This window comes from Miniopterus natalensis, chromosome 10, assembly GCF_054644295.1.
Source record: "Miniopterus natalensis isolate mMinNat1 chromosome 10, mMinNat1.hap1, whole genome shotgun sequence".
Taxonomy (NCBI): domain Eukaryota; kingdom Metazoa; phylum Chordata; class Mammalia; order Chiroptera; family Miniopteridae; genus Miniopterus; species Miniopterus natalensis.
The window spans coordinates 47,562,396-47,583,503 of record NC_142090.1 but is presented as its reverse complement, the minus strand read 5'-3'; the positions used below and the strand labels follow the sequence as shown (position 1 = coordinate 47,583,503).

The window sequence follows — 21,108 nt, the reverse complement described above, 5'->3', positions numbered from 1 at the left end:
TTCCCCCTGTCTGAAATACTATAGTCTTTATAACATGGAATTTTTGGAAACAATGCAAATTACAGGCCTAGAGGTCTTGACCTGCAAATTGGATTGAGTCCAGAAAAATTTAGCTCTGAATATATTTGTATATTTATATTTACGTCTTAATGTATGCAGAGCTAAATATATATGTGTGTGAAAATATGTGTGTGTGTGTGTGTGTGTGTGTGTGTGTGTGTGTGTGTATCCCACCAAACCTGACAATCACTCAAAGTGATGCTTCTGAATCTTCTTCAGATACTGGCGATCTCTGCCTTCACATAACCTCTCTGGACCTACTTCCTTTATGAATCATCCTATAATTTTGATGCCAGTATAGGAGGCTGATGGACTTTGTAATCTTTTTGTAAGGCTTGGTTAACCAAGTTGGTTTTGCAATTAGAAATAATCTTTACTTGCCATTAGATTGAAATTAGTAATTTTCCAAGTCCCAAGAGCTGGGACTGGTTTTCCAGGATCCCATGTTATGGTGTGTTAGAATACACTACCCTGACTGGAATGTGTAAAACCCATGACTAACAGAGAGCTACAACAAAGTGACTCAAGTTCAAAAATACTCAGGGAATCACATCTTCCACCTCCTTTTTTTCTTTCCTCTGACAGTAATCAGCTCTGAAGAAAGTGCCCCTCATGTGGCCAGTGAGTAGGGAATTCTTGAGTTAATTTTATGCTTCTCTTATTTCTTTTACTGAGGGAATATTTAACTGCTAGATTTTCTCATTTTAGAAATGGAGATAATATAATTTTGCATACTTTTCAAGTGTAATAACTGGTTTAATTAAATAACATGTCTTGAAAATGGTTTGAAGACATGAAAATAAAGTGTTATTGAGCCCCATAATATGCCTGAGCTCCAGGCTTCTCTCAAAGAGAGATGAAGCCTGGAGCTGGAGATGAGGAACTGACGGTGCCAGGGCTTGCAGAACACCCTCACCACGCATGTCCTCATTTTGGATTTGGCTCATCTGGCCCCCAGAGAATATCAGATGGGAAAACCACACCTACTTGGGCTTAGTAAACCACTTAGTAATGATGTGATTTTGAAAAGAGGTATTTAAAAGTGTTTAAAATGAAATTTGTTTTATCTTAGCCAAAAGCTAAATAATTCTTTCCTTTTATCAAATTTAAATCTGTACTCCATAGTTATACATGCCTTTATTTAATTTAACAAGGAACTTTGTGACCTCATCATGGTGCTACAATTATGCAATTTAGTGGTTTTCTTATATGTACCACATTTATACAAATTATGCCATTTGGCATAATTATAGCATTTGCTGTCATTAAGTAATTACATCCATAGTCAATAATTCCAAAAAAGGTTTTATAGAACTCAATTTACAATTAATCCTGAACCCATACAGCCATGAAAAGTTAAAGCTTGGCCTTCTGGGTCCTAGGCTGAGTGAAGACAGATGACTGTCGATTTAATATCATCCACTTAACTGTCAGAAATTCTTTAGACTAAGAACTATAATAAAGGCAGTATGGTGTGTGATTTAGGGTGCAGGCTCTGAGGCCATCCTGCCTGGATTCAAATTTTGCTTCTAGCTCTGTGAACTACAATGTACTGCTTAAGCTCATAGTATCCCAAGTTCTACATCTGTAAAATGGGGACAATAATAACACCCCACTCAGGTGGTGATTGTGAAGAGTTTGTGAGTTAATCCATGTAAGGTGCTTAAAACAGAGCTCTACATGTTGAGCTCTAAGTATAAACTGCCATCGTCCTAGAATGCAGACCCTTTATGCATAAACTCAATAAATTAATCACTTTATGAAAGAACATAGTTTGCTAAACTACTCATTTAAACAAATATATAAATATATACCCACAGCATGTGGGTTTATACACTCTCTCCTCCTGGTCTTGTGTTGCTTCCTGACCTTCTTCTGTCCTACTGATCCACATCTTAAGTCAGTCCTAGTCAAGAAAGTCACTTCCCGTTTAACAAGTAATTCACTAATTATAGTGAGTTCTCATTCTCTTCTTCTGGAAGGGATCCAAGTTCATTCTTTGTGTACAAAATCAAGCCAAATGCCTTAAAATAATGAGCAGGTATGTTTAAACTGCCCCAGCTTCTATAGGAGCAAACAGTTTCTATATAGAGTATTTCATGAGGTTTGGGGGGAACCTGCATTTATTCACAAGCCCTCTCCTCCCAGTGTGCATCCTAGAATAAGAAGGTTGGGTTTAAAAAATTAACCACACCATGATTGGGTTTTTCCATTTTACCGTTTGATGCCCTGTTGTAGACTGCATGTCTACTTGGTTCAGTGATATTTAGGTGGCTGCCCTCTCATACAGTCAGGCGTTCATTCATTCACCAAGGCCAGCAGAGATAAACTTCTTCCAGATATAGAAAACAACTTCTCTTCCATTTTTCCTTACTCTAGTGAGATGTTTATAAATATCAGCGTAGGTATGGACATCACTGGGACTGGACAAGGCCCAATCAGAAGCCTTGTTGAGAAGAAGCCTGGCCAATAGCACAACTCTAGGCAAGTCATGGCCAGGAAGATCAAGGGAGGCCTATGGCCTGGACAAGGGGACAGGATCAGAATCTAGGTTCATGAAGGTTAAGAGGAACAAGTGAGCACAGAGTCCCAACTGGAAAGCAAAAGTCCAAAGACCAAGTTGTCTAAGAAGGGAGAAGTCAACAGAGGGCACCCTTCAAAAGGTGCTGTCAGACCAGCACCACAGCCCCAGTGAGCAGGGGGTGATCTCTGACCCCAGAGCTGTGACTTGCTCCATGATCTTTTGGGTGGCAGCCAACTAATAACTCAATTTGGGTATAGGGTTGCAAGACTGTGAATCTGTTGTTTCAGTAATTTCATGGGCACAGTGATTTGCTGCTCAGCAGTCTTTTAAGAAACCCTGGCGGAGTGACTTGAGGGTTGATGAATGTCACCGCAAGGTGTTGTGAATGCTTTACTAAGCATGAACTGAACTCAACTAATCCCCCCATCTCTGTGCTAACAAAATTGTAGAATTTGTCAATCTGCCACAGAAACTTTCCCAAAGAGTGCCCAAAGCATTATTTGTTCTGTAGTTTTAAGAATTTTTTTTACAAATGCTAATATTTCACCTGAAGCATGTTTGCTCCAATGACTGTTCATGAACAATACATATACCAGCAAGAACTCTGTGGGTATCGAATAACCCTGACTGAAAGATGGGAGAAAGACCTAGAGGGTTGCTGCATCCCTATGATGACAAAGTGAGATACGACAGCTACTCAGATCATGTTCCTAATTTATTGACTTTTTAGAATTTAATATCTTATATTTGGGAACAGGAGGGGGAAGTAACAGCCAGAATGCATCCATGTGGTATCTAAGGTCAAAGTGAAAAATAGAAATGAATATGCCTTTAGCCACAAATGTGGATCTTCCCATGATAGCAAAGATACTCAGGATGGATGACCAAAGAGACTCAGAATGGCATCCTAGATGAATTTTGTTATCAAATGAATTATGAAGTATAGATTTCAAGATTTTTACTAAATGGGGGCAAAAGGCATAAAATAAGCCAAAACTCTAAGCACATTTACCAATTATTCTTTTCAATGTATTATTATGTAAAAAAGCCTTCAGTCATATATGGTTCTGACCCGGGATCTGCCACTGACAGCTACTAGACCTCTTTGCACTTCTAGAGATTATGTATAGTATTAAGGAATTGAACTCAACTAAGGGTTTTCCATCTTTGCTAGTTATAGGGCCTTTGTTCAAATGAAGTCTTTGTCAGTGGCACATACGGAAAACAAATGAAAATGAAACCACTTGTCTTAGTCCCTCCAGACTGTTACAACAAAATACCATAGACTGGGTGGCTTACATACAACAGAAATTTATTTCTCACAGTTCTGGAGACAGAGTAGTCCAAGATCAAGGCTCCTGCAGATTCAATGTCTGGTGAGAGCCCAATTCCTAGATAGCCAGCTTTTCTCTGTAACCTTACCTGGCAGAAGGGACTGAGGAGTTCTCTGAGAGTCCTTTGTAAGAGCACTAATCCCATTCATGAGGGCTCCACCATCATGACCTAATCACTCCCAAACGCCCCACTTCCTAGTACCATCACCTTGGGTGTTAAGATTTCAACATATGAATTTTGGGGAGACACAAACATTTAGATCATAGACACAAACATTTAGACCATAACACCAATCTTATTGAAAAGATTGTCAGTAACCCATTTTTTTTCTTAGTTTGCTGGTCCACCTGACCCCTGCCACAGTCTGATGTAGGTGAGCAGGTCACAGGGACCTTTGTGTTACACAGTGATCTGTACAGTACATGGTATCTCACACCCCCTCCTTCTTTAAAATATTTATCATTGATAGATGAGAGCTAGCTGACATTGAAGCCCTGACCAAAATATAGCCAGCATGAAAACAAAAGCAAGACCATACAGTAGGGGACAGAAAGTTACAATTCTGTTGAGCTTAAAATAGTGTATATCAAAGCTGGTTTTAGAAAAAAGAACAAGTGACCATATTTTTTTGATGATTTCATTCATTCACCAGACATTTTCTGACTTACTATGTGTTGACAATACAACAATGAGAAAAGCTGCATCCCCTGCAGCCTCTGTCCCCAACATGATCTGTTTGAAAAGACTTGTAATTACAGTCAGGTATAATGAGTGGTGAGAGGATAGGAGAGGGTAGGAGGGACATGTAGCCAGATCAGGAATGGTCACTGAATGCCTTCTGTAAGAGGAGATGCCTCATCTGAATCTAATAGCCAGATAAAATGAGGGGATTTGGAAGAGCAGAAAATGGGTAAACTTTTCAGATAGAAGGAGAAATTAAGAAAGAATGCAAAGGTTCACAGACAGGAAAGAACCTGATGGATCCTAGGGAATGAGAGGACAGACCATCAGCAGATATAAGAAAGGTAGTAGAATCTGCCTCATGTCCCACTAGGGAGTTTGGCCTTTCTTCCGAGGACCATGCTGACCCAATGCAGAATTTTGGGCAAGAGAGTAACCTGATCTAATCTTTACATAAAGCAGGTTTATTCAAAGCAAGAAAGTAAAAGGCAAGTTTGAATGAGGAATCAGTTGATTATTGAATAAAGGTGAAGATGGCGGTGCCAAGAGGTGATCTCAGTGAACCTGGCTTTTTCCTACATCAAAGGATGTTAGTCTCTGCTTTATCTACCTCACAAGGCTATGGTGAGGATCAAAGAAGATAATGTATGTTGAAGGACATGGTAAACTGGCAAATGTCCATAAGCCTTTAATAAATTATGTGGTAGCAACAGCAGCAGTATTTGGGGGAAGAAATCACCAGATCAGCAGTAAATGAGGCTTCATAGAAGACTTTGAACAATTCATAAATCCCAGATGGTTGTGTTATTACTTATAAACTGTAAGGAAAGTGATTGAGTGTTCAAGTATAAGAGATTGTCAGGATATGTATAGGTGTCAAACGAACATGTGCAGACTACTTTTTCTTGTTTTAGTAAAAATTGTGTCATATATTAGGACCATATTAGAAAAGGAATAATTCCATACACTTCTAAGCACTTGCACATAAATTATCTTGAGATACATGTTACCTTTATTTTATAGGGGGGGAAAAAATACTCAGAGAGGTTAAGTGATTTGCTAAAAATTACCAGCCTACAGGTGACAAGGTTATATAAGTTTGCATTCAAAATTTAGGCACCACTTATATTTATAACAGTTTATGGTACCTTTTTATATAGACATAGAATCGTTTCTCTCAAGACACACCAAAGTTTTAAAATGTTTCAAAGAAAAGTCTACAGGGCAAGAAAGTCTAACTTAAAGTTGAGGATTGTGGTATGTGACAAAGGAAACAGCAAGAAAGAATTTGTCAGTCATTCTCTCTATTCTCTTTCACTTTCCAGATCATGGACCGGTGGGAGAATCAAGGCAGTCCTCAGACAAGTTTATCTGCTCCGGCCATACCGCAGAACCTGCCCTTCCCACCTGCCCTTCACAGGAGTTCCTTTCCTGACTCAACAGAGGCCTTTGACCCAAGGAAGCCTGACCCATATGAGCTCTACGAGAAATCTAGAGCCATTTATGAAAGTAGGCGTAAGTGAAAGCCACATAAAACAAGGGTTATACTCATAATAGCTGAAGCCCTGCCAGGAGTTATATTGAGGCTGAAATGATCTGGTGTGATTTTATGTTCTGAGATTCAAAAATTGTCTCAAAAGTACCAGCTGATCTAAATCTTTCTTTTAAAAAAAAAAAAAAGCTGTCGACTCTAAAAAAAAAAAGCTTATAGCTTTTAGTTAAATTTTATCGACTATTTTTTCCCCATTGACCCTAAGGAAAATCAGGAATGTATTTGGGATGGGGGAGGGGGCGAAGGAGGTTGCTAGTTTTGTTTGTCACCAAATAAGAAATGCTTGGGATTTTAAGTTTAATCTGATCATGAGAACTAAATTTAGATTTTTCTTGGAGCCTTCAATGCAGGCACTGAAGAATTTAGGGCTGGGAGTAAATGTTAGCCAAGTCTTCCTATCTCACAATCATAAAAGTGATGGCTCCAAAAGCAGCCCAGAGCCAGATGCCAATCATTTGTACCAGAAGCTTCTGCTTCTCATTTAATGCAGTGGGGACCATTTGAAATTTCAGTCATAAAATAAAATATCGTGTGTGCACTTGTCATCCTGTTTGAAGCTCCTCTAAAATTATTTCATTGCACTTTATAAATATTAGACAACAAAAGCTTTTAATATGGTATATACATTCATTGTACCTCTTTCCACCATGTAACAGGTCATTTCTGCCCAATGTTAGAGGACAGGAATCTGAATGGCATGGATGTATAATCTGTGAGGGAAATACACAGGATAATATGAGCCTGAGTAAATGGATCAAGAAGCCTAGCCTAATGAGAAAGGTTTGGTCCCTGGCGCTCCCATTTACGGTCTGCTGATTTCCTTTGGTTTGGTGTTCCGCCAGGGTCTTATTTCCGACTTTATCACTGAAGCATGAATAGCAAGTTTTTAAATTATGTGTGATCTCAGAGGATCTCAAATCTGCTTACTCTTTGATGAGCACAGAGGCCAAGAACTATGCACCCAGCTGGTAGGGGAAAAGTAGACATAATACCTTTTCCCCACCCTCTTCAACTCTTTGTAAAAGTAATTTTGGTGGATAAAATAGGACAGCAAGCCATTGAGAAATTATTTTCATCAAAATTTTTTAAATAATCGGCTATGTATTTCATTCTTCTTCTTTTGGATAAACAAGTGAAAAGCCTTTAAAGGATTGTATAGTTAGAATGACTTTGCAATGATAGAGTAAGAATAAAGAAGTCATTTTTAGCTAGATATTATAGGGTATAAATTCAGGGTATTAATGTTCATTAAACTGAAAAAAAAAGAAAAGATTTCAGCAGAGTTCTTAATACCTTTTATGCTTCAATAATCAAGTATTCATTGAATACTTTACTCTCAGAACTGTGGGGAGATATAAAAAATGAGTAATATGCCATGTTCTCACAAATTTGGGGAAATAAAAAGTATAAGTATAAAGAAATGAAGATCAAGACACAGCAGAAGTTCTAACATGGAAGGTGGAAACGCACTGCAGGATTAAAATCTCATCCTCACATCCTTGGCTTGTTTAGGATTTTTTAATTGTCATCCCAGGACATGCTTTTATTGATTTTAGAGAAAGAGGAAAGAAGAGAGAGAAAGAGAGAGAGAGAGAGAAACATCGATGCGAGAAAAAAAGTTGATCAGTTGCCTACCATAAGCACCCCAACCAGAGATCAAACTTGCAACCTGACCAGGAATGTGCCCTGACCAGGAATCAACCCCACAACCTTCCGGTGTATGGAATGATGCTCCAACCAACTAAGCCACACTGGCCACCGCTGTTTAGTTTTTTTATTACATTTAGGAAGCAACCAGAGGTGCTTCCTTCTGTTTTTGTCCCTTCATTAGTCAACTGCTTCCAAACCAATGCGAGGCTTTATTATTCAGGACAAAGGCAATGTTGGTATATATTCCATCTTCTTTTTATGGTGCCTTGATACTGTTGGGCCCTCATTTTCCAAGCAGGAATTGCATGACCTTCTTTTCAACCCTGAAAAAATTCTGATTTCTTTATCTAGCTGTTGCAATGCTGTTTCTGTTCATTGCGTTTCCACTCCTCACCTGTAACAAGTCAAGCATACCAATTCACCTTAACCTGCCCTAACATTCTTCTCCAGTCTCCCTCTGGGAGCACTTTATTCCCTTTGGCTCTGCAGCCACATGAACACCAAACATCCTGGTTCCCCACCTTGTCCCCTCAGCCCCCATCAGTGTCCCTCATATGTCACTGCGGTTGCCACTGTGTTCATGCTCCCCCTCCCCCCTCTTGTTTTCTAAGGTTACAGTAATGTTTTCAGGGTCAGAATTCTTAGGAAGCCAAAAAAGGGCGAGTTCGTTTTCTTTCCCATCCTTTTGTATCCTGTTATTTCATAACACTAAATGGAGTGTGAATGAGACACAGAAATCATATTAAGGTAAGAAAGCTTTTCCCTAAAGACTGAGGAAACCAAAAAAGCCACTTCCTCTGGTCTCTAGAGAGCTGATCTGTTCACTCTGCTTTCGGACCTGCGAGTGGCTTAAAAGAACAAACCAGGCCTTTGGCCTCATACACTCCTGGTTTCCAACTATAAAAAAATTTCAGTCTCTCATTTAAATTTTTACCAAAAAAAAATTTTTTTTAATGAATGGGGGAAAGCTCATTCCATTTCTCATCATCCTCAAATAGGTTTTTTAAATGATCGGGAAATGTATGCATCCAAACAAAAGGCCCATATTCAAAACTTTGATTGCGAACCACCCCTCTTCTTATTCCTTTGAATCACGTGCATAATATTTAAGTTTGGGTCTATTTATTCTTGTGCCCCTGAAGTTTTTTTCTGAAAGAAAAATCAGTGAGACCAGGGAGAAACTGGAAAGGAATCCTGACCAATGCTGTCTAAACCAAGTCCTTTGGCCTTTTCCCTGGTCTAAAGTGATCTCGTGGTACCCTCCTTTACAACCAGATCTAAAGCTAAGGAGATTTTTTTGTGTTCATATTCAAAACTGGGTTGCAGCTACCAAATAAAAGGAGGTACCTCCACCCACGAGCTTCTGCTGTACAGAGCTGCAGAATGTTTGTTACATCACTGCTGTCACGAAGTGCTTGGGTTCAAGTCACCCGTCCCCTGCAAATGATGGAAATTTATCAAGTGATGTAAATGCTGCTGTGCCTCATTTGGCTCATAATTAGATTATGCTAACATTTTAATGTGCAAGCATGGGACATCTTAATAAAAATGTATTCCTAGGGAGAAAATGTTAGTGATTTTAAACAAACAAAGGCAACCATAGAATACTGAAACAGAACATGACAGGTCCATGCTTATAGAGGAAAGCTAGAAACACCTGCCGTCTTCATGAGGTCTTCTTATGATGAGGGGGAACGAAGAAAGAGAAAGAAGATTCTTCCCCCCAGCAAAGAAGGCCGTGCCTCTGATCTCAGAACATCAGGCAGAGTGACCGGAGGTGACACCTCCAGGATCCACATCAATCAACAAGAATGAATGAAGCACTCAGTATGTGTCTAGAACTGTGCTGGGTACTCCAGAAGAGAAAAGCCACAAGAAAGAATCTCTGCTCATCCAAAGCTTACAGCAAAATTGGGGAGACAAGAAAACAATTTCTGAATGAGACTACATGACACAACACAGCAAATAATATCAGTATTTTAACATGAAAAATCGTGCAGTAAGCACAGACAGTAGTTTCAATACAATTAGACAATTAGACCAATATTTTCTCTTGTTCCATGTGCAAAACTGACATTTAATCCAGAGAATGTCTTGTGTTAAATACCTTTTGATTATCAAAAATTTAATTATTCCTTATTGGAGAAGTCTGTGCAAAGAGAATTTTTTTCTACCTACTTAGTTCCACATAAGTTTAAAGCTTATATACATAAAAGAAGAATTATGCCCCCCAAAAAAATCCCAAAAGGAGTTTTGACCAATTGGGTTTCTGGGATTTTGTCTTCATTATTTAAGCATTGACCCTGTCATTACCAGCAATTCCCAGAAAAGAGCAAAAATCTCCCCACCCCCTTTTCTACTCAAGGCTTTTAGATAAACATTACTTTTCTCTAGGTTTAGCCTCTCTTGATAATTGACTTCTTGCTGTCCCCATTACTTACTCTTTTTTTTTAAGTGAAAGCAAATGAAAATACTCCCCTCTGAGTTACTGGATAAGTCATGCCATTTTTCAGTTCTGCCTCCTCTGTCCTTTCCCCATGCATCTCATGAAAGAAGGGTTTTAATTTTCTCTGCAATCACAAGGGGAAGGGCTTGCATTTTCTCCGTTTGTGTGCTAACAGTCTGAATGTTGGACTATGTATACCATTTCCAACCTTGAAAAAACAGCCTTTTTCTAAAGGTCCTCACTGCTTTCCCCTCTGACCTCCTCCTGCCATTCTTTTTCTCTATGATTGCATCATCTCTTCAAATACGTGTTTCTGATATGATAAACCTTTTATGATGGCCTATTTACCCAGGAGACTACCTGAAATGACTATCCATGCCAATTTGCCTATAACAGTCCTGCCCCGTGTTTTCCTGGTATAATTATTAATAGCTCTTCTTTCACTCTTCAGGTTGTCCTCATTTGAATGATAAATTATATGGCTTCCCTTTACCACATTATCTATTAAAGAAATAGATATCATTACTGTCCAAGAAAAGCATATATCTAAATGTACAGGCCATAAATAAAAATTTTAGTACCTACTCAGATAAATAATTTTTTTCAAGTTAGTTTATTTGGTGAACTGAATTTTTACCTGTACATGTTTTATGCTTAATTTGAAGTAAAAGACTTACGTGGTGCCTTGTCGTAGTAGCCAAACTCCCAGACAACTCCCTCCCTACCCAGAACATTGTACATATGTACAAATCTAGAGCATAGCAAACTAAGTAGAAAAATAGGGAGCAAATCTTCATGCATTCAACTACCATGTCATGAACTTCTCATTCTTATCACAGAGAATAAGTCAGATTCAACATCAACATCATCATAGGGCCAAAAGGGAGTTAATTTTGTCTGTCTTCCTGACCCTAGGAAAGATCACACTCATAACTGTAGATAGGTAGCTATCACGACTCCTCTCTTTATTGTCAAGCAAGGTAATAGAAAGTGCTTCCCAAAGATGACTTTGGAATCTTACAAAATAAAGTTTTGATCATACTAATGAAGTTGATTTAAGAATGAGGACTTTGTCCTGTTGCTTCAGTTTTCTTTAAGCCAGACTTATTCTAAAGGTTTGTTTTATCTTCAGCTCATGGGGCCATTTCTTGGACATACTCCTCGCTGCAGCCTTGGAAGCTAGAGCAGTCAAGCAGATGAAAACAGAAAGAGGCAGAGAGCAATCCCTGTTCCCTGAAACTCCCCCCTCACCCTTCTGTACCTTGGCATGAACCCAAGTTGAATTATGACTGAAGTTGTCCAAATTTTTTTCTCTTCACATTGAACCTTAGTTATAAATAAACAATTTATGAGGTACAACATGTCCATACTCCTTTGCAGTAAGACATCATTCAGATGTAAGAACATAAAAATGTCAGGGATCCGTATGGTGTAATATCCTTATAGTGTAACCTCTTTGAAATAGAAATTCCTCTGGAATTTCTTTAAAAGGAGCTCACACAATCAGTTTTTCTTTCCATAAATTAGGAACCATTACCCCATGATAGGCAGTAAGTAACGTACCAAACATAGCAATCTAAAGTAACCACAGGCCATTAAAGGGCATAATGGAGGAGCAAACTGTTTTTTAGTGCTATACTTGACATGAAATTATAATTTATAGCTGATCAAAAATGGACAATTGTGTTTTTCACATCTATGGTTTTTATTCTGCTCTTTTGTTGTTCATTGTTCATTGTGGAATTCTTTTATTTTTCAGTATTGTAATGCACATATAATTCATGGCTAATCACAAATGGGTGGTTGTATTTCTAAACTATCTGTTTTCTACTGCTCTTTCCGTGTTTTTATTGAGCAAGGGTAGTAGTTTGCACTGTCTCCCACACTAACAGCAGAACCACTGGAAAGGTGGGGCAGCATAAAAATACTATCCACCACAGCACAGCACTGGAAACACTAAATGGAAAGTGATGGTGGGATCTACATGACAACAAGTAGAGGCACGAAATGCATAGTGCTCACAACCGGAGCTCCAAACCCTGTGCAGGTGCTTCTGCTTGAGCCTACCTGTTTCCAGTCTCCTTTGCCTTTGAGATTAAATACCCAATACGGTCAAACTGGACATATCAATAGGTTTAGAAATATTTTGATAAATTTTTGGATGCTATAGCTGCAGGCAGCTATTAAGTGATCATGGAAGACCACCTGGTCTTCCTAGAGAACATCCTCTCTTCTAAACACTACGAGATCGCCCAGCAGGGCGTGGCTCAGTGGTTGAGCGTCGACCTAGGATCCAGGCAATCTGTGTTCGATTCCCGGTCAGGACACATGCTCCGGTTGTGGACTCGATCAATGACTCTCTCATCATTGATGTTTCTCTCTCTCTCTGCCTCTCCTTTCCTCTCTCTGAAATCAATAAAGATATATTTAAAATAAATAAATAAATAAACACTACGAGATCAAGCCTTGCCTCCTCTGCTCTGACACTGCTGGTGTCCAATGGCCTTAAGGTACCACCCACAAATGTTCTCTGGAGTGCTATAAAAATATTAAAATAAGATGACATGTAAATGCTAAGACACTTTTACCAGTTACTTTAGCATGAGAATCATAAAAAAAAAAAAAAAAAAACTAGAAAAAATTAATAGTATTATCATTTAAAATGTCCTCAACTGTACTATGAAGGTTAATTTCCTGTACCTTTTTCCTATGAGAAAAATCGTTATTGCTGTCTTTAGTATAATTTATATTATGGTTTGATCTGTGAAAAAAATTGCCTTTCAGCTGGAGTTTCTAATATATCACATTATGTGTCACTTTGTAGTTATAATATATTGATTAAAAAGATCAGTAAATTCAGTTAAGCTGTCCTTGCCATTTTTAATATGTAGATTTTAATTTGGAAATCTAATTTCAAAAATACTATTTTCAGATAGCTTTGTAAATAACTGTGGTAATATTTATTTTTCTAACAGGTTCCTTTTAATAAAGAAAGTTACCATGAACTAAGTAATAGATAGTGAAAAACAGTTAAGTTGGGGACACATTTTGCACATGTATTTTAGAAATTAGATCCAATCCAGTAGCTTATAAATTCATTTCATTCAGTGTTTAAAACTTAATGCTCTTGGAACCTGGCAGGATAGTGGGGGAAGGGTATAATGTGAGAAGTAAACTCTAAAATCAGACCTTGATTGAAAGTTATTTAGTATGTCAAAGCATTTTGTTGGTAGCACAAGTTGATGATGTAACTCAAAGTACTTTCATGAATAAATATGAGACCATCAGGGCTGCAGTAAACTGAGTGTAATTGCTGGATGACAAGTAGGTCCTAGTGAGATTATGATAATATAAAATGTCAGTTTTACAGCTAATGGAAGTGTTTAGTGGTAGCAGTCTCCCATCCCTCCTGACACAGCTCTCTCTTTTTGATGAAAGTATATTTCTCAATTCATAATTCTAAGCAGTCACAGTAAACATGGAGGTTTTAAAAAAACACACAGTTCTGCTAGACAACTAACTTGCCTTTACTGTGAAAACACAGGTTGCCTGGCAGGTATGATCATCCTGCCTGCTATGAGTGAGACTAACTGTGCCAGGTACAGCAGGAAACACATGTCAATCACTGAAGTCCTGCAACCCTATGTCTAATCATTGCCCTCAAGAGGCTTCTATTTTCATTTTCATTGTTGAATAGTGTAGAACTCTATTTTAAACGAACAAAGCTCAATTAGAAAGTAATCAGAATTTTGTCTTATTTTAATTTTTAAAATTTAATGATATAATATTAGTGCTTCATTTACATATATATTTCATAGTGCTTTCTAATATTTATAGTCATGTTCATGAATTTATATGTAGCAGAGACTGCATCATAATTCTCATGTAAGATCTCTATTGCTAAAATCAACCAATTTAACTTGACTTACACATAACTTCAACTATCCAGAGTAAGTATCAAAATATTTGGACAGGTGTAAATAAATCAACAAATCATTGACTGAATTTTCCACTTTTCATTTTAATATGTATTTAATGACACAATATCATAACATAATTTTGTGTGTATATTTTGGGTTCTGGATTGAGTTTACTTTCAAATAAGCATTCTTATAATGAGAATCAAAGGTTAGTATTTGGAAATGGTGATCTTTTTCCCATTCTGATTAAAGGAATTCAAATTTTTTTCTATTTTACATGCATGTGAAAGAAATACACATCTAGACATGGTCGTATACATAAAAGAGTAAATCTGTCCACTAAGCTACATAGATTTTAGAGAAAAAAATACTCATTAAACATGAGCACAAATTGGAGGGTGAGTTATAACAGCAACAAAAAAAGTAAAGATGAATTTTAAAATGCCATAAATGAATTTCAATATTATTCCCCATTTTCCCATCCAGAACAAGTGCCACCAAGGACCAGTTTTCGAATGGATTCCTCTGGCAAGTATCCTTCAGTTCTCACAGTCCTGTGAATGATGTCTTCCACTTTGTGTAACAAATCATTCATCTGAGTAGTATCAGTCAATTAGTATGTAATCACTGTGCTAATTGTACAATAAGCATGTATTTAAGATAGAAAGTAAGTCTCTTCAAGGTGGGCCTAAATGGCTGCTAAGGAAAAAAACAAAAGAAAACAGTCATATTTATTCATTTCTTTCATAAAATGCTTTAGTAAAAGACTAGATTAAAAACCAGGTGACAAGGAAGGCCACCAGACTGACTGGACCCATGCCATCCAGTATCGTAGCTTCTAGCCACATGGAGCACTTGAAATGTGTTTACTCTGAATTTGAATATGCTGTAAGATCTGTGTAAAGTCCATACCAGATTTCAAATACAGTACAAAATAAGAGAGAAATGTATAATATCTCATTAATTATTTTATATTGATTAATGCTTAAATAATATTTTGATTATATGAGGTTTACAATATATTAGTAAAATTTATTGTACCTATTTTGTTTTGCTTTTTAAAATGTGGCTACTAGAAAATTTTAAATTACTTATGTAGACTGCATTTTATTTTTATTGGACATACCTGGACTAGATACATATAAATAAGAAGCTAGAGTATTTAAAGAGATTTGCAATTTAGACATTTCCAAAGAACTTACTAGAAATTTTGCTAATATAGAATGAAATTATTTTCACATCAATTAAATATCTATATTAATTTATTTTTTTCAACCATGCCGATTATAAAATGCTACATTTCAATCGTTTTTAAGTTAGCATAGAATATTATAATTTCAAATTAAAGTAGTTAGTAATAATTAATTTACTTAAAAGGAAAAAAAAATTGACCTAACCTTTCTGAAAATACTTAACAATTTTGGTTTAGGCGAAAATATTTAACGTGATTATGGAAATGAAGATTCAGATTTTTTTATTCCTAAAACGTGCTTTAAACAGCTGATTAGAGCACTGGATTGAAAGCCAGAACACTGAAACAATTGCAGAAAAGAGCGTTTTATAATTATAGTACTATTCCAGGTCTGTAGGCTCGCAGCACACATCTCTAGAGTGTTTCCATGATGACAGCTCATTATCCATCTCAGCATGTTCTAACACCCCTTGGAGAATATGTGTGCTTGAGATCATTTCATTCTGTAGGTTTCCACGTCATTTTTTTGGATATGTAGAAAATATGAAAGATACTGCTTAGTATTTTATCCTCAAATAATGTCTAAAGTATTTGTTTATATAGGTCTGAAAATTTTAAAAGCATGATTATTCTTTTATACTGACTGGAAAATCCTTATAAATTTTAAGAATATCTTATGCCTAGAGGGAAAATGAGACCCAGTAATTACAGTTGCAAAATGAAAACAGGACTTAATTTGAGATTCTAAATCTCAGTTTACTAGCCACAACAAGCACATTTCTTTAAAAATTGCAGCTTCTGTAGGTACTTCATTTAAAAACAAAAGAAGTGAAGAGCCACCTAATAGGTTAGATTACCTTGACGTATGTGCAAAATACTATTTTTACCTTTCAAAAGATACACATTACTTAAAAGAGAAGAATTATAATATAGTTGAGTATATTATACTACTATGCAATACAGATTTTCAAGAAGAGAACCAATCTAAATATTTTGTTAAATATCCACACAAGTTATCAAAATATTCTGGAAAATCATGATTGCATCCAAGATAAACAAATCTCCCATAGTACTGCTCACATTTATAAAATGTCCTATATCAAATTCTGTGTCATGATTTTTGACTCAGATATGTTTATCATAATTATAAGGCTTTTACTAACTTTAACTGCATAAGATTATATTTATCATAATTATAAGGTATTTTATTAATTTTAGTTGTATAAGATGCTTAGATACAGAGGCAAATTTGGTCATAGGAATTCCTAAATAATGTAATTATGAAGCTAAGTAATAACTTCATAGTACTGTATAATAACGCTGTGGTTTCTGGGACCTGTTAGATTGGTATCTTAAAACAATTAAATTCAAGAAACATTTATTTGGCAACTTCTATAAACTATGCACAGTGGAATGCTATAGATACACAAAGATAATTTTGCCATTGCTAAGAAAGAATGTTAGTGAGAAACAATGGATTCGTGGCCAGGACCTTTGAATGGACAACTCCACCCAAAGACAAGAGAGCCAGGGCATGGAGTATCACAGAAGCCAAGAGTAAAAATCATATCCAGGAGACTTTTCCTTGTTTAGAAATAAAAGAAATCAGGGGTGGGAGCATTTGAGATCTTGCTTCCCAGCATGTCATCAGTTCGGCTGGAATAAACTCTTATAAAAATTTGAAAAGAAAAGAAAAGAAATCGGGAGTCATAAGGGTGCATCAATAATAGCAAATGAGGACCAGAAATCAATCAGAATGAGAAAAGAGACGGGGCCGTTCAATTTGGTCATTAGGGTGTCATCAATGGCCTTAAAGAGAGCAGTTTAGTAATGCCAAAAGAGCAGAAACCAGACTGGCAGGAGTAAGTCAGAGATGAGAAAGTGAAGACGAGGGAGTAAAAGCTCCTTTAGGGACTACTCTTCCAAGAGAGAAATGGACAGGTAAATAAGAGGATATTTAGGACGGGGAAATCTGAGTTTATTTGAAGGATGAGGGAGAGAGCCAAAGATCATGGGAGGTGGCTTCTACTAGAGCTGAAATGTATCTGACCACATTCACATTACCTACAGTATAAAGGATAGAAGTAAAGAGAACGGGTTTCTTTTAAGACAAAAATGTGTTAGCTACTTATTTGGTAATGTTAGACTCAAGCAATAGAAACTTTAATTCCTGTTTAATTCATTCTACCTTTGGAGTGCATTGGAATCCAGAAGACACACTGAATAACCACCTATGATTCGTGATTCCATCCTCTTACTGTCTTTCCCGGACCCCTTTACAAAGAAACGCCAAAAATTAATGCTCTTTCCAGCAGGAAAAATTGAACGAATTCAGTCTCTGTGCCAAATTGATAATAAGTTCATGGTACTTATGCTTTAATTAAAACACGAAAGGGGATTCAAGTACCAAAATTTAATTGACATGTTTACGGCAGCATCCCATGTGCCAAATTAATCCATAAAAAAATGCTCTTCTTTGCATTTTGAAGCTTGAATCATTCATGATATTAATCAGTTGTGTTCAGTCACCCATCTTTTTCCCTAAAACTGTGCACAAAACCATGTCTTTCAAAATCTAGACCAAGGGTACATATAACATATGAAGCCTTCCCAGAGTCTTAGTGTAAAATAAGAATCAGCTTCGAAATTCTGCTTTTCTCTGTTATGAGGAAAGTTGTCCTGATACCTGGATGTGGGCACCATTTGCTACTTTTAACTGTTAGCTTTTTTAATATTACAGGGAGTCCAAGATAAATAAGGACTTGTAAATACCATTCCAGTAGCTTGCCATGGTGGTCATGTAAAGTCCCATCTGAGATGAGTACCATAAACTGCTTTATTTCATAATGCCTGAGGGCCCTGGCCCTGACTCCTAAGGCTGAAACAACACTGGCCATGCCTGGCCATTGAACGCCAATGTCCAAAGAGTGTCCTATCTCTCCTTAGTCCATTTCTTCACGACCACTGTCTCATCTTGAGTTGCACCTAGCAACACTTGAGAGTATTCCTGACAGTTCTGCAAAAAGGGCTGAGGGAAAAGGTAAAAAAGAGCATGGAAAGAGAATAAATAGGAAAGTAGAAGAGAGAGAAAAGGATGTTGGTGGGGGCATGGTTGAGTGACATCCAAAGTGACTCAGGTCCTACTAAGTGTCCACCAGACCCCTTTATCTATCAACCTTCCAGGTGCATGGTTTGCAATCCAACAGAAGGAAGGGTGGTGGTTAAATTCTGTCACATTGGAGTGAAGAGTTGGCCCTTGGATTTCTTTGCTTTCAGTTCTTACATTAAAAGAAGACATAAAGCATGATAGGATCATTTTAAACATGACATTAGGCCAGAAGAGCAGCTAAAGGAAAATATCAAAAACATCATAATTTTTCAAGAGAACCAACAAAGCAGGTAGGAAAAGGAGTAGTGTCTCCCAGCTGTGTGCATGTAATTGCAGTTGTTTTCTAAAGCCAGACTCAAATTGAGGGGAGGGGGGTATAAACTAAAGAAAAATTATCTTTCTAAAAGTTCTTATTTTCCTTTAAAAAAAGAGAAAAATACTATTGCTTTAGGGCACAATCTATCATTTAAACTTTTTTTCCAGTTGACTATTTCTCTAAAGTTTCCATGCCCTGAAGCCTCTGAGTCTGTGTTCAAAATTAACAAAGAAATAAAAAATAAACCATGTCTGCTGGCACACTTTTCTAATGGGTCTCTTTTTTCCTCTCTCTACTTGCTTATGTACCATGAGCTGGCCTTCTGCTTGGAAAATTAGAGGGTGAAGATGACATGGTTGGCACATATCACCCTATGTTTGAAATCAAAGTGGTCATAGCAAGTCAGAAGATCTTAATGTCACCAAAATGCTCACAAAAAATACGAGGAGGAAAACGAATGCCCTGCTCACATCTGTTCTTCAGAGTTAAATAAAATTAACCACCTAAAATCTACATTTTCCTACTAAAACAAAAACAAACAAAAAAAGGAGTTCTGAGTCATTCATTTAGGAAAAGCTTTCCAGTTGCCCCAGTAAACACAGCATTCTATAACGCAAGGCAGTTCCCCTGCACTTTGGCATATCAATCCATTACTGGGATTGTCATAATTTCAGCATTTGCTTGGGGGAAAGTTTTACTTAGTAAATAAAATAGATCACACAATAAACTCCTCTTACACTCTTACAGATTCTCCTGCAATGTGGATGGGTACTGAAGCTATTGGAGGAGCAATTTCTCATACTCACCAGCGATGCAAAAATGAGAATATTTATGAGAGTAGATGGAATGTTCTGGTTAAACATGTGTTAGCTCTATTATTTTAAGTGTCAAAAATATGTCATGCCCTCTTTGAATTTTTTATGTGTACATGGTCTAGAGTCCTCTAAGCTAAAAGTTACCTAAAGAGGAGATTGCTGGGAGCAGTCAGTCATATCTCAACCAACTTGTAGAGGTTTAAACAGTGATTTGACATAATCTGTCATCTTCCCATCTTCCCTGGCCTTTCTCCCTCCCTTGGGAGAGGTACAGGTACCTGCTTTGATTGCGCAGGGCTGCTCCACCTGCCTCCAGAGTCCCAAAGGCTTAGCACACACCGCAATATGTGACTTCATGTGTGATATTATAGATCCCAGAATAAACTGAATTCAAAAATCATTTGTGAATTATAGAGTGTAGGGCCAAGTTTTTTATCTTTTACCACCCAACTTTAGTTAACTATTTAACAGGAATTGAATTCTCCTAAGTTCTCTCATCTTTAAAATATGAATGATTATACAATTCATAAAGGATGACTGATGGATGTGGTGATCCAAATAGTTAGTCTTCTTTGAGTTTTTTTTTACTCATTGAGTCTGTCTCTCCACTATGACTATTGGTATTTATATTTATATCCAAGTGGTCCAGACACAGCTTTCTGACCCATAAGGACCCTCTGAAATCTCATCCCAATTTCCAAAGCTATCCTGTTTAAGCAAGGAGAATTTAACTTAATATTTGCTTCTATCAGTTCTAATACCTCCTTTAAACCATTAAGGCCCAGAGATCACTAAATACTTCTTAAGCAAGGGATGGCGTTAAGTATTCCCCTAAGTTGCTACTCATCCATTGACATCCTAACAGTGGCTATGAAAGTATGTACAACTCAGTCATGAGATTTTTCCCCTGAGAAAGGTTCAAAGGTCCAGGGGCAGGGTGTAAGCATAAATTATATTTGAATAGTCAAAAGATTTCTTATAGTTTTAGTTTATTTATCCTAGGGTTGAAAAATGACATTCAGGAGAGTTTCTCAGCTTATTTTTAAGTGTATTTCTGTTCTTTCAGCTAACTGCAAAAAAGTATCCTCCTTCTAGTTTACTTGCAAACACTAGTGAAGTCAATAGTGAATCTACTAATGGCTTCCACATTTTAAAATGTTTGGGGGTTAAGAGTTCACTTGGACCTAGGTAAACTTCTAACCCTAAATTTAAAAAAACCTAAAAGAGTTAGTCAGAAAATAAAAACTTGACTCAAACCTCAATACAGAAAAGTTTAAATTCTGTATTTCCTAATTTTTACAATTTAAAAAAAAAACTTTTGCTAGGCATAACTTTGTATCTCCTTCTCCACACACACCCTACAGCCCACCACCACCACCACCACCACCCCCCCCCCCCACACACACACACTAAACTGGATGTATCAAGTCATAAACAAATATCAGTAAATTACTAGGTATACTTTACTAGGTATTTCCAAGATGTTGTCATCTGTTCTCTCATACTTG

At 37.0% G+C, this 21,108-nt stretch overlaps 1 protein-coding gene across 1 annotated transcript in view; it reads left to right on the top strand.

Moving 5' to 3' along the window:
- Nucleotides 1-21,108, top strand: part of MAGI2 (membrane associated guanylate kinase, WW and PDZ domain containing 2) — a 1,282,556-nt gene that overhangs the window by 1,114,886 nt on the left and 146,562 nt on the right. The window contains exons 12-13 of the mRNA XM_087821115.1: nucleotides 5,926-6,115; nucleotides 14,655-14,696. Coding sequence (XP_087677241.1) covers nucleotides 5,926-6,115; nucleotides 14,655-14,696 — 232 coding nt within the window. The remainder of the gene's footprint in view (nucleotides 1-5,925; nucleotides 6,116-14,654; nucleotides 14,697-21,108) is intronic.